General features: G+C 51.3%; 1 protein-coding gene across 6 annotated transcripts in view; it reads left to right on the plus strand.

Annotated features, from left to right (window-relative positions):
* Positions 1 to 12,756, plus strand: part of TEKT5 (tektin 5) — a 53,762-nt gene that overhangs the window by 23,380 nt on the left and 17,626 nt on the right. For all 6 annotated transcript variants that reach the window (XM_070231028.1, XM_023616322.2, XM_070231026.1 and 3 more), the window contains 2 exons: positions 520 to 663; positions 4,510 to 4,732. In XM_070231028.1, the coding sequence (XP_070087129.1) occupies positions 520 to 663; positions 4,510 to 4,732 (367 nt within the window). The remainder of the gene's footprint in view (positions 1 to 519; positions 664 to 4,509; positions 4,733 to 12,756) is intronic.

A 12,756-nucleotide genomic window follows, 5' to 3' on the forward strand; every position in this document is an offset into this window, starting at 1 on the left:
CTGTGCCTGGCATAGGGTCAGACACGATGATTTGTGAACTGATTTTGTCCAGAGGGTGAGTTCATATCTTCTTAATCAGGTTGGCAAACTGCAGCGGGAGGGCCAGGACTGGCCCACCACCTGTTTGTGTAAATAAAGTTTTATTGGGACAAAGCCACACCCATTCATTCACGTATTATCTATGACTGCTTTCTTGCATAGCTGAGTAGTTGCAACAGAGACCATATGACCCACAAACCTCAGATATTTACTACTTGACCTTTTACAGTAATGTTTGCCTGCCCGCGTTCTAAATGACAACAGGTCTGCATGGATAGGGGCAGGGGAGGCCCTGGGTAGTGGTGGGGGCATCACAGTGGGAGGAGGGCTGAGAAGCCACTGGGGGTGGACAGAGCACCCTCTTGGAAGTCAAAGACTTGACTTTCAGCAGTGGCTCTGCACCCACCTGCCGTGTGACCTGGGGTGACGGACTCTGGGTAAGTGCACCATCCAGGGACAAATCTTTCTCCCCTACCCCAGGGATAACCGAGATTCTCAGCACGCCCTGGAGAGGGACCTCGAGGACAAAAGCACAGCCCAGTTTATCGATGAGAAGTGCTTCAATCTGAGGAACACGTCAGACTGCATCAGCTTCTTCCACGGTGTGGAGAAGGTCGATGGCACGTAAGCACTGGGCTCCCGCTCCCCATGCCTGGTGGGGCCTGAGGGGAGCGAGGGTTTCTGAGTCTCCTGCTGCCAAGGAACCTTAAAGAGGCATCGTGTGCCAGCCAGTGTGAGGCGCTGTGGATGAATGGGGATCCTGTGTCACAAGCCACAGCATCCAGTTCTGGCAACTTAAGACACGATGGAATTCGCAGGAAGGCTGTGAGAGCCACAGACTCAAGGGGAAGGTTCTGGCAGCTCGAACGAGCCAGGGAGTGGGAGCTGATCAGATATGCTGTCAGAGCACCACTGTCTTTCCAATCTTGCCCCATTTTGCCCGAGATTCAGATTTCAGCAAGAGCGAGCAAGCGATTGGCTTAATGAGGGCCACATGGCCACTGCCACTCGGCCAGGGCATGCTGGGGCACCTCGATGGGCAGCTCCGCCAAACCAATCCCAAAACAAAAGGGCTGTAACGAGAAGGAGGGGGAATTCAGGCTCGGCAGGGAGAGCCAACTGACGCCCACCAGCGCTGGAAGTGGTTTAAGAGAGGCTTCTGGAGCCAGGCTGCCTGGCGTGTGAAGTGCTGAACGCAGAGCCTGGTGTAGTGGTATGACAATGGCTAACGTTTACTGAGTGCTTGCTGTATGCCCTCATTTGCTCGTCACAACAGCTGTGAGGTAGGTGCCTTCTCCACGCCCGGCCCTGTCGGGGCCACATCACAGAACCTCCTGCAGAACTGAGGCGTGCTTTCCCAGTTGGCAGTCCAGTAACGAGGGCTCTGGGTGCAGGCCGAGAGTGGCGTCTGTTTTGGTCCCTTTTTAAAAATTCTCTCGCATGTAGCATTGTGCTTGGCACATAGTAGGTGTACAGTAAATGTTTGTCAAATGAAAGGGGGAAGAGAGGGAGGGAAGAGAGAAGGAAGGAAGGAAAGGCGTTTTCTGGCAGCGTCCTGGGCCCACGCCCGGGGGCGCTTTCTGGATCATGGTAAATATGGAAGGGATGAGAGGACCCTTTGGGGTTTCCGGCAGTGCCAGCTCCTGGGGAGCCGCCTCATCTGCCTGACAAGGTTGACTCCCCCACAGCACTATAAGGTGAGCAGGCCTTCAGGGGCCTCAGCCACAGCTGCCCAACTGGCCAGGGGGTCTGGAGGGTTCTCTTCCCAAACTGAGGCCTCCCCAAAAACGGGGCAGCCAGGCCGGCTGGCAGAGACTCGATTTCCATGCCCAGGAGGGGTCCGCTGTTTAAGGTCCCTCTTGCAGCGACCCCAGCTGGAAAGAGAGAGCCGCCATCGGTGGGGACTAACGGCTCCCCAGAGGTACTAGCTCAGGGCTTCGTATTTGGGGTTTTCTTTTCTCTCTCTTTTTTTTTTTAAAGATTGGCCCTGAGCTAACATCTGTTGCCAATCTTATTTTTTTTTCTTTTCCTCCTCCTCCCGAAGGTCCCCCAGTACGTAGCTGTAGGTCCTCAGCATGGCCTGACGAGCAGTGCTAGGTCCACGCCCAGGTTTCAGACCAGTGAAACTCTGGGCCACCGAAGTGGAGCGTGCTAACTTAACCACTCGGCCATGGGGCCGGTCCCTGGGGTTTTCTTAAAGCAGGGCTGTGTGTGGGCAGGTTAAAGGACATCTGGAGACTCTGAATTGCAAGATCTCTGTTCCCTGCTGTTCTCATTGCAGTGGATTAGCCGATGATGGTGATGATGACGAATATGATAATGATGATAATAGATGCCTTTTACCTGACGTTTGCTGTGTGCTAGGCACTGTGCTGAGAGCTTTAGACACAGTGTCGCATGATAATAAACATTTATCAAGCGCCCACTATTGTCAGGTGCCATCATAGAGGTTTCACATGTACTCACTCAACAACCCTGGGGGTAGGCACCAATATTATCCCCATTTTACCATGAGGAGACTAAGGCTCAGAGAGATGAAGTGACTGGCTCAACGTCACACAGCAAGTGGCAGAGCCGCAATCTGAGTCCTCACTGAACACTAGACCTGTGTCACTCCCGTCCTGCCTCCCCAGCAAAGCCTGCTGTCTCCTCCATCTCTAGAGGCCACAGGTTATTCTCTAGGGAGCTCAGCTGTCTGCTCCAGAGGAGGGCAAGGGCTAGAGGTCGCTGCTCGTGACACTGACAGCGTCCCATCCAGCAGCAGGAGATCCACGCACAGTCAATCTGCAGGTCTCTATCTGCTGTCCTTATTGCCTCCTCCTTCCGCCTTCAATGGTGAATAGCTGTGTGACCTTGGAAGAGACACTTCACCTCTCTGAGCCTCGGGTCTTTGCTGGATGAAAGCTCTGGATCAGACACAGTGCCCTCTCCCAGGAGCCCGAGACCCCTGTTTATTTCTTGATGCTAACTCCTGCAAAAGCCAGACAAAACAACCCCATATTGTACATGTTCTTTAAAATATTTCTATTCACTGTGCAATCTAAGCGTGCTTTAAAATGGCTGGAAAGAGACTTCTATTTCAGAAAATTGAGTCTCTTTTTGCCTACTGCCTGAGAATAAAAATCTGCTTTATTTAAAAACTGCAGACTTCCTGGTTAAAAAAGACCTTGAAAAGTTATCTGCTGAGCTAGATACTGAAGCCAGCTCAAAGAAATGCACGTCCCCGCTTCTCAAAGGCTTCCCAGAGGAGAAAACCCCCATACAATATGTTGGTTGCTTGTGGCGAGGATTTACATACTCTGCCAGGAAGAGCTTTCTTGTCTAAACTGAGACCCTTGTGCGCCACCACCTCCGAGAAGCCTTCCCTGCCTGCCCTCTTTAATTAGCCTGTGTCTCCATTCTCCAGCCTCCCTGCGTGAGTCTCATAGAGGAGGCTGCCATCTGAGGCTCTTTGCCATCTGGTTCCCAGCTGGGTTCTGCCAATAGGAGGGACACCGGCAGGAGACAGAGGGCGGGAGGAGAAAGATGCTGGGGATTTATTCATCCTGCTGCCTCCCTGCCCGGGTTTGTGCTCCTCCACGCTCCTCCTGTCCCACCGCTCCCTCTCCTCTTGCCCTTCACAGCTGGGGTGCTGACAGCTTCCTGCATTTGCTAGCCCACGAGGACATCGACACCCTCAAGTATTCCATTTATTTCCTTTTACGACCTTGACTGACCCCACTCCATTTGTCTCCCGCTCATCACCCTGCTCCTAGATGCCTTCATAGCACGTAACGCCGTGTGTAATTCTCTTCTTTATTTGTTGTTTATTTCCAGTGTTCCTCCACTGGAAATTCACCACCATGAGGACAGGGATGTCCCGTTCTTGTTATGGCTCCATCCCAGGTGCCCAGAACAAGGCTTGGCATGTGCCAGGTGTTCACAGGACATTCGTGAAACAAATAATTCAGTGCAGGTGGCATGGCCGCATGCTCATCGCTGCACTGAAGGGACCCGCAGCCAGCATCGTGCCCGGAGCCCGCTCCTGGCCTGTCTCTGTGGTTTTGGTGCTGGTAGTGGGAGGCAGTGTCAGGGAAGAAAGTCCTCTTCTCCTGGAATTCACCCGGTGCCCTTCGGGAGATCAGCTGCTCTCAAGGCTGCGGCCGCCTTCTCTGTGAGATGAGGGGCTGGGTCGGCCCAGTGGGTCTCAACTGTGCCCTCTCCCCCAGGGGACATTTGTCAATGTCTGGAGGCATTTTTGGTTGTCACAACAAGAGGGGCGATGCTACTGGCATCTAGTGTGTAGAGGCCAGAGATGCTGCCATGCATCATACAGCACACAGGACAGCCCCACGACAGAGAATGATCCCGACCCAAATGGCAAGAGTCCCGAGGGTGAGACACCCTGGATTCAGGGCTCTCCAGGGCCTGCCCTCACCCCCACCCCGCGATTCCTCGCCTCTGTTCAACTTGTCCTTGGGCCTCTTGCAGGATCTCCGTGCCCGAGACCTGGACCAAGTTCAGTAACGACAACATCAGGCACTCGCAGAACATGAGGGCCAACTCCATCCGGCTGCGGGAGGAGGCCGAGAGCCTCTTTGAGACCCTGTCGGACCAGATGTGGGAGCAGTTCACCAACACCAATCTGGCCTTCAACGCCCGCGTCTTCGAGGTGACAGACGTGAAGAACAAGCTGCAGACGCAGCTGGCGAAGGTGAGCGAGCTGCGCCTCGGGACCGTTGTCCACTCTGCCGAACCCTTGCCTTCCTCCCATGGGCCTCAGCAGCATCTGGCCAAGCGGCCTGCCCACCCCGGGGGCTGAAACGGTCCCACCCATCTCATGGTCTAGGAGCTCGTCCACCCTAAAAGGAGGTGGGCTGTGAGCTTCCTGGGGGGTTCGAGCATCTGGGGTAAATCCTGCCTTGCTCACCGGACGATGGAGGTGGAGCTTGGTCCAAGAGGCTGTTGATGGCCCCCAGGGCCCTTCCTTCCATCTGATGGCCATGTGGCTGAGCATGACCAGAGAGAGTGGGTATAGGTATCGAGGCCCCAGGAGACAAGTCTGAGCAGACCATCTCGGTCTACATCAGCATCTTTGGAAATGTAACCTTCTGACCTTCAAAGGCTTCAGCAGCATCAGGGCGCCCTGCTGAGGGATGGGGTGGTTTTTGATCTGAGGAGTCGGAAGGACTGCCTAATCCTGTCCCTCTCCCCTCTACGCCCCCACCCACAGGTTTTTTTTTCTATACTCCTTATTCGAATGTGTCACGCTGTTTCACAGCTCTGGGGGCGTCCTCTCTGCATGGAATTTATCCTTCCTGCTGCACATAAATTTAGAGTGCCTCCTGGGGGCCAGATGCTGTGCCAGGCACTCGGAATGAAAAAAGGAGCCACAAAAACGGTCCCCTGGTCCCTGTCCTCGGGGGACTTACCTTCTGGTTGGGGAGCAGTGGTGGCTGTGAAATTTATACACGGGAAAGACTTAGGGATGACCATCTGATTGGAGGAACCGGCAGGCAGGGGACCAACCTTGAAACCTGTATTCACAAACATGGTTGTAGAAATACATTTTGTATATATAGTTGGGGGGTGGGAGCTGCATCCAGGGTTTAATGGAAATTTCAGGGGCAGTGTAAGCCCACCCACGATGCCACCCTTTGGCCTGGGGTGTGAAGGAGGCAGATAAAACAGAAGTTTCTGTGAAATAATCGCAAGGTTGTAATAAGTGGCATGAGAGCAGCAGCAAGGAGATGTGCAGAGGATCTCATGGGGACCTTACACGGGGTGGAGCAGACAGGCCGGTGACAGTTACTTCAAGAGCAGATCACTGGGGGGTCAGGCAGCCGAAGGATGGTGGGAAGAGTATTCCTGAGAGAGGCCAGTGAGTGCAAGGACCTGTGTGGGGTGAGGTTGGAGGAAGGGTCCTGGGAGGTCCTGGTGAGGGGTTTGCATTTTACTCTGAGAACAGTGGGAGCCTTCGCAGGGTTTAATAAGTGGAAGGCATTGGGAGCTAATCTCTGGATCCCAATGGGTGGGTCCTAATCTCTGGATGTGCCTTGGGTGGATCTCTTTCACTCCTGGATGGAGAAAGGGTTGCAGAGGTTAAGAGTGGACACGGGGAGAGGGTTGGGAGCCTCTGGAAGGCATCCAGTGAGAGAGGACAGCTGCCTGCGCTAAGCTGGTAGCATCAGATGGGAGCAGGAGGGGAGAGATGGGAAACGTCTTGAGAAGGCAGAGTTGACATCTCTGCCTTCCCTCCCTCCTTCACTGAGTGTTCCCTGTGCATCCTCCCAGAGCAAGGTTGACGAACTTTTTACTATAAAGGTCCAGATTGTATTTCCAGCTCTGCAGGCCATGCTGTTTCTGTCACACTACTCAGTTCTGCTGATGGAGACAGCCGCGGACAGTACGTACACAAATGAGCACAGCTGTCTTCCAATAAAACTTTATTTACAAAACTAGGCAGTGGGCCGGATTTGCCCCACAGGCTGTGGTTTGCTGACTACAAATGTAGTTTTACGTAGTTTATCATCACTGCCTTCACCCCGTAGTGTTAGAGGCAGAGACTGAGCATGACTGCCTGGGTGTGAATCCTGGCTCCGCCATGTCTGTAACCCCGGACAACTTCCTTAACCTCTCTGTGCGTCAGTTTCCTTATCTGTAGAATGGGGATGATAATGTTTCCAACCTCAAGGCTGCCAGGAGGATTATCTGAGCTGATGTCGGTAAACTAGCTGAACGAGTGCCTGGTACCCAGTGAGCACTGTGTCCGTGGCTGTGATTGTGCTGTGTTAGTTGGTTTACTTGCGTGCATCACTCCTGATTCAGCCGCGCTCCCCCACCACCTCGCATACTGCCTGGCACACAGTAGACGGTCCTGAAATCTCTGTGCAGTGAATGAAAGGAATCTACAATGGGGAGTTTTCTACTGATTTTCTTTTTCAAGATTGGCCCTGAGCTAACATCTGCTACCAATCTTTTTTCTTTATCTTTCTCGCCAAAGCCCCCCAGTACATAGTTGTATATTCAAGTTGTGGGTCCTTCTAGTTGTGCTATGTGGGACGCCACCTCAGCACGGCCTGATGAGCAGTGCCATGTCTGCGCCCAGGATCCGAACCAGCGAAACCCTGGACCACCAAAGGGGAGCACGTGAACTTAACCACTAGGCCACAGGCCCAGCCCCTGTACTGATGTTTTTTAAAGAATGATGGGTGAATGAGTGAATACTTTTAATTCCAAATATTTTCTCTCTTTCTTTTGGGAAAAATTATGGGATTATTGTGGGAAAATATACATAATAAAAACTTTACCATTGTCTTAGTCCTTTTGAGCTGCTGCAACAAAAATACCACAGGCTGAGTGGCTTATGAGCAAGAGAAATTTATTTGTCACAGTTCTGAAGACTGGGAAGTCCAGTATCAAGGCACCAGCAGATTCCGCGTCTCGTGGGGACCCACTTCCTGGTTCCTAGGCGCGCTGTCTTCTCGCTGTGTCCTCACGTGGTGGAATAGTCAAGGGAGCTCTCTGAGGTCTCTTATAAAGGCGCTAATCCCATTCGTGAGCCACTGATGACCTAAGCACGTCTAGAAGACTCCAGCTTCTAATAGTGTCACAATGGGGATTAGGTTTCAACATACGAATTTGGGGAGAGACAGATATTCAGTCCATAGCAACCAGTAAGGGTACAGTTCACCCGTGCTAAGTACTGTCACATTGTTGTGCGACCATCGCCGCCATCTGCCTCTGCAACGTTTTTCATCTTCCCAAACTGAAAGGACTCCGTGCTTACACTCCAGGCGGGCCCATTAAACAACAATTCCTCATTCCCCTCTCCCCCTGGCAACCGCTACTCTCCTTTCCGTCTCTGTGCATCGAGTACTCTAGGTACTTCCTGTTAGTGGACTCGCACAGTATTTGTCCTTTTGTGACTGGCTTATTTCACTTAGCCCAAGGTCTTCAAGGTTCATCCGTGTTGCAGCGTGTGTCAGAATTTCCTTGCTTTGTAAGGCTGGATAATATTCCATTGACTGCACACACTGTGTATCCATTCATCCTTCTATGACTACTTGGGTTGTTTCTACCTTTTGGCTTTTATTCAAGCGTTTTCTTCTAAGAGGCATTTCCCGTGGTGGATCAAATACAGGTCATTGTCATGTTTCGTGGCATGAAGTCTGAGGCCTGGAGCTGACTTGGGAAGGCTCCTGTGATGGGTCTTGGTGGCTGATTTCTCATCTGTGAAGCAGGAAATGAGAAATCCTGCTCAATGACGTTATTGCGAGGTTAATGAGTTGGTCTCTTAGAATAGTACTTGGCTCATAGTAAACACTCAGTAAGAGGTAACTGTAAGTATTAATGTTGTCAGTGTAGAGAAGAAGGGTCTTTTGGGTGGGGGTAGGGAGCAAAACCTTTTCCCTTCCCAAATTTCTCCAGGGAAGTTTTGAATTATTACTAACAGCCTCATTGCTGATCGGAGAGTTTTTGCAAGCGCGTGGATTTTTATTAATAGTCATTATTTATCACCAGCTGCTCTGTGAATTAAGCCAGCACCCATTTGAAACACTCCAAACCTCAGCATGATACAGCTGACGTTTGCCTTAGCAAGGACTTGTCTTCTGGTTGGTGACTATCTCACCTGGTGTTTTTATTATCTCTGAGACAATAAAAGAAGGAGTTGATATAATGAAGATAAGTGTATAGCAACCATTTCACCTTTCAACAGATTGCTTCAGCTGGACGGTTTGAAATGCTCCCTTTAAAATGTTATCTGTTCATTGTTGAGCTTGGCCTGATTCCCCTTGGCAAGAGGTATTTCTGGAAAACTCTCTGCTGTGCTGCAACACAGTTATTGCCCAAGACGTCCTAGGAATCCACTTTATAATGTGGATTCCACTTTATTAATTCCACTTTATAATCCGCTTTATGACATTATATAAAGTGGCCAGGTCTACACTGCTCCCCATGCAGACTTTGAATCCCCTGGTAGTTTGGGGCTGTGTAGGCAGCCTTAGCTGTTCACCATGATCCTGGGGTTCCATCCCCAAGGCCACACCCCAAACCTCGTAACTTGCCCTGGTTCCTTGCATTTTGGGGCTGTGGGGTGACTCCCAGTCACGTTGACCACTGCTAGGAGAGAGGCTGGTGACTTCTCTGGACTGAAGCTGTTGATGACCACAGGCTGCTGCCTTTGAGAACCGATCCCTCCTGAGAGCTGGGGCCCCTGGGGGTTCACCAGCCCAACATCAGACCACATCTGCATCCAGTTACCCAACTGAAGGTGCCTTTTAGGGGGACGACTCTTCATGTGGGGGAGATGATGCCAGGACTGGGGAGCGGAGGTATGGAGCAGGGACACTGCTGTCAAACAACTCTTCTTCTGAAGTTGTGGCAACTAGACCCTGGCGGGGAAGTGCTAGTCGGCGTGTCACATGGATGCAGCGTTCACATCACTGAGCCACACAGTGAGAAAGTTATTCATTCTTCGTCTTTTTCCAATCCTTGTGATGATCTGAAGAGGACAGTCTTTATCGGATGCTAGAATGCCTTCCTCACCTCTTTTTAGAAATTGAGTTCACGTTGGTTTATAACGTTATATCAGTTTCAGGTGTACGTCATTCTATTTTGGCTTCTGTATAGACTGCATGGTGTTCATCACCAAAAGTCTAGTTTCCGTCTGTCACCATACGCACGTGCCCCTTTACTCTTCTCTTCCTCCCTCAACCCCCTCCCCTCCAGTAACCACCAATCTGTTCAATGTATCTGTGTGTTTATTTGTGTTTCACATATGAGTGAGATCATACGGTATTGGTCTTTCTCTGTCTGACTTACTTCACTTAGCATAATCCCTCAAGGTCCATCTGTGTTGTCGCAAATGGCATGGTTTCATCCTTTTTTGTGGCTGAGTAGTATTCCAGTGTGTGTGTGTGTGTGTGTGTGTGTGTGTGTGTGTGTGTACACAACACATCTTCTTCCTCACCTCTTTCTTACCAGCTGGTCTCCCTTTTAAGCACAGAGCGCCGGCCTCGGGCTAAGAACGTGGGCCAGGCAGCAGTATCCAGCCAGAGTCAAATAATATAGTTTTACCTTCATCTTGTTTCATGCCTTTTTATGGTTCTTTCCATTATGGCAAATGATGCTGATTTTCCACTGATAATAGTGATATAAACGGGTTTTTTTTTAATTTTCCTTCTTTTTCTCCAAGCCTCCCCAGTACATAGTTGTTTATTTCAGTTGTGGATCCTTCTAGTTGTGGCATGCAGGACGCCGCCTCAGCGTGGCCTGATGAGCGGTGCCATGTCCGCGCCCAGGATCCGAACCGGAGAAACCCTGGGCCACCGAACCGGAGCGTGCGAACTTAACCACTCAGCCACAGGGCTGGCCCCTCAAGTTTTATTTTTAAATAAATACATTCAAGATTTTTTTTTTAAGTGATTTGATCTGTGGAAAAGATTGTTACTCACGTTATAAGCGATATGAGAGGATATGGCAGAATTGGTAAGGATGGTAATGAAAACCTGAGTGTTGGAAAAGTAGACCGTCCAGTGTAGACCTGTGTATCTCAGATTTTACTGCGTGTGCAGCAAACATCAGCATTACCTGGGGGTGGCATCCAAATGCACATTCTGATGGAGCAAGTCTGGGATCGGGCCTGGGAATCTGCATTTTGAACAGGCTGGTCGGGGGGAAGGCGGGACCCCAGCGCTGCCGGTAGGAAGTAACAGAGCGTAGGTCGCAGAGCGTGTTGACTTTGACAAACATCTGGATAAGCAGCTGCTCCTCCCTCCCTCTCCCTCCTCTCTCTTTCTCTCTTCCGGATTCAGAATGTTCTGGGAACCAAAGCCTTCAAAAGGCAAGCGTCGGTCACCCGATTCTAATCAGATTGTCTCTAATTGCAATTTGCTCCCAAGCTTCCAAGCTGAGCCAGGTCACTCCTCCCTCGGGGATCAGGTCAGCTCACCCCATCACACAGATCGTGCCCAATTTGTGCAGACCCAGACACCTCTCTGGGGTTCCTGCCACCCCCCAGCAATGCCTGCCCTTGAGTCAAAATCTCACTTTCCCGTCTTGGTTATTAATATGGCCCGAGCAAATGACGTTAGGAGCTGGGGGATGGGGACGAGCCCGAAGCACGGCCTCGATCAGGTTGTCAGAGATTAGTTGGTTTCTCTGCTTCCTCTTGAGCTCTCACCGGCAGGCATATGCGCGGGCTTCCTTGTGGTCAGAGGCAGTGGACTTTGACCCCCAGAACATTCAGCCTCCTGCCTGATCTGCCTGGAGTCCTCGCATCTCGGTGGGTGGCTCTGATGCTTCCAGCTGCTTCCAGCTGCTTCCAGGGGCTTCCAGCAGTCCCACCTCCCAGATGCTCAGTCCCAAATCTTGGTGTCCTCCTGGACGCCTCTCTCTCTCCCACCCCACATCCATTCCGTCAGCAAATCAGTTCCTTCTACTTTGAGATTCTTATCACTTCTCACTCCTTCCTCTGCTTCCGCCCTGACCCGGGCCACCACCTCTTGCCCAGATGACCACTGTGGCCACCTAACCGCTCTGTTTGCTTTTGCTATGGCCAACTGGTTAGCTGGCAGCCAGCGAAGAGGGCATCCGATCCTTGAGTGGGCTAACTCGATTTACAGAGAAAAGAAGTTCAACTGCTTTCGATTTTTCACTGCCCGAGAGTTTAGCCGGAGAGCGTAGGCGACAGGCTCTCTCTGGGTAACACCTGCCGGTGTCCATGGGTCCCCATCTTCCCCTAGGGCAGGCCGGGCTGCACCACTGCTGGCGTGAGAACTCCCAGCATCCCTCACCTTTGCAACCGTAGCGCCTCCCAAAATGCACGGTGCACGTGAATTCTAAGGCGGTGTAGACCAAGTGGTTTTTATCACAGGATAAACACTAGCAGTCCATGGCTTGAACTTGGCCCACGTATTATTTGACCCCTCACAGTTTTCTTATAATAGCTTTGTTTATACTTGACACATAATTATCTGCACGTATGCCAAGTGTCCAATCTGAGAAGGTTTGATGTCTGTGTGTCAGGAAGCCACCACCTCAATCCAGTAGTCAACACATGGAAAGTTTCCTTGTGCCCCTTTGTCATCGCTCTGCCATGTCCCTCCCTCCCCATTCCCAGCACAACCACTGCCCTGCTTTCTGTCTACAGATTACCTTGCATTTTCTGGAATATATAAACAGGGACATATCCTGTGCACTCTTTTTTTTCTTTGGCTTCTTGCTGTCAGCATAATCACGATTCCTAGTTTATCCCTTCCTATCACTGACATCGCGTCGCGTGGCTGTACCCCTCGTGTACATTGTATCCATATACCACAATTTGTTTATCCAGCCACCTGTTGTTGGACATTAGGGCTGTTTCCAATTTTTGCTCTTACCAAGACGTTTGTATGCACTTTCCTAGAGTTTTTTAATATTTTGGTTAAAAATGGAGATTTCACATCAAAGTTCAGATTTCCAGAATCTCCTGCAAAATTGGTAGCTCTAGCAACTCTGCGCCCACATTTCTCCAGGGGAGCAGTGGGCAGAGTGCATCTCTTGGGACTGGGCCGGGCTCTCCAGGTGCCTCAGTCCCCGCCGCCCTCCGTCAGGGCCCACTCCCCTCATGGCGCTGCTGGCCTGGTCCCAGGAGGCGTATCCACGGGGACGCTGTGCTCTGCGCCTCCTCAGAGGAAGGGCAGGAAAGGCAGATGGAGAAAGCAGCCCTGAGGTGTGGGAAGGCTTCACAGAACA

Source organism: Equus caballus, chromosome 13 (assembly GCF_041296265.1).
Source record: "Equus caballus isolate H_3958 breed thoroughbred chromosome 13, TB-T2T, whole genome shotgun sequence".
In the NCBI taxonomy this organism is placed as follows: Eukaryota; Metazoa; Chordata; class Mammalia; order Perissodactyla; family Equidae; genus Equus; species Equus caballus.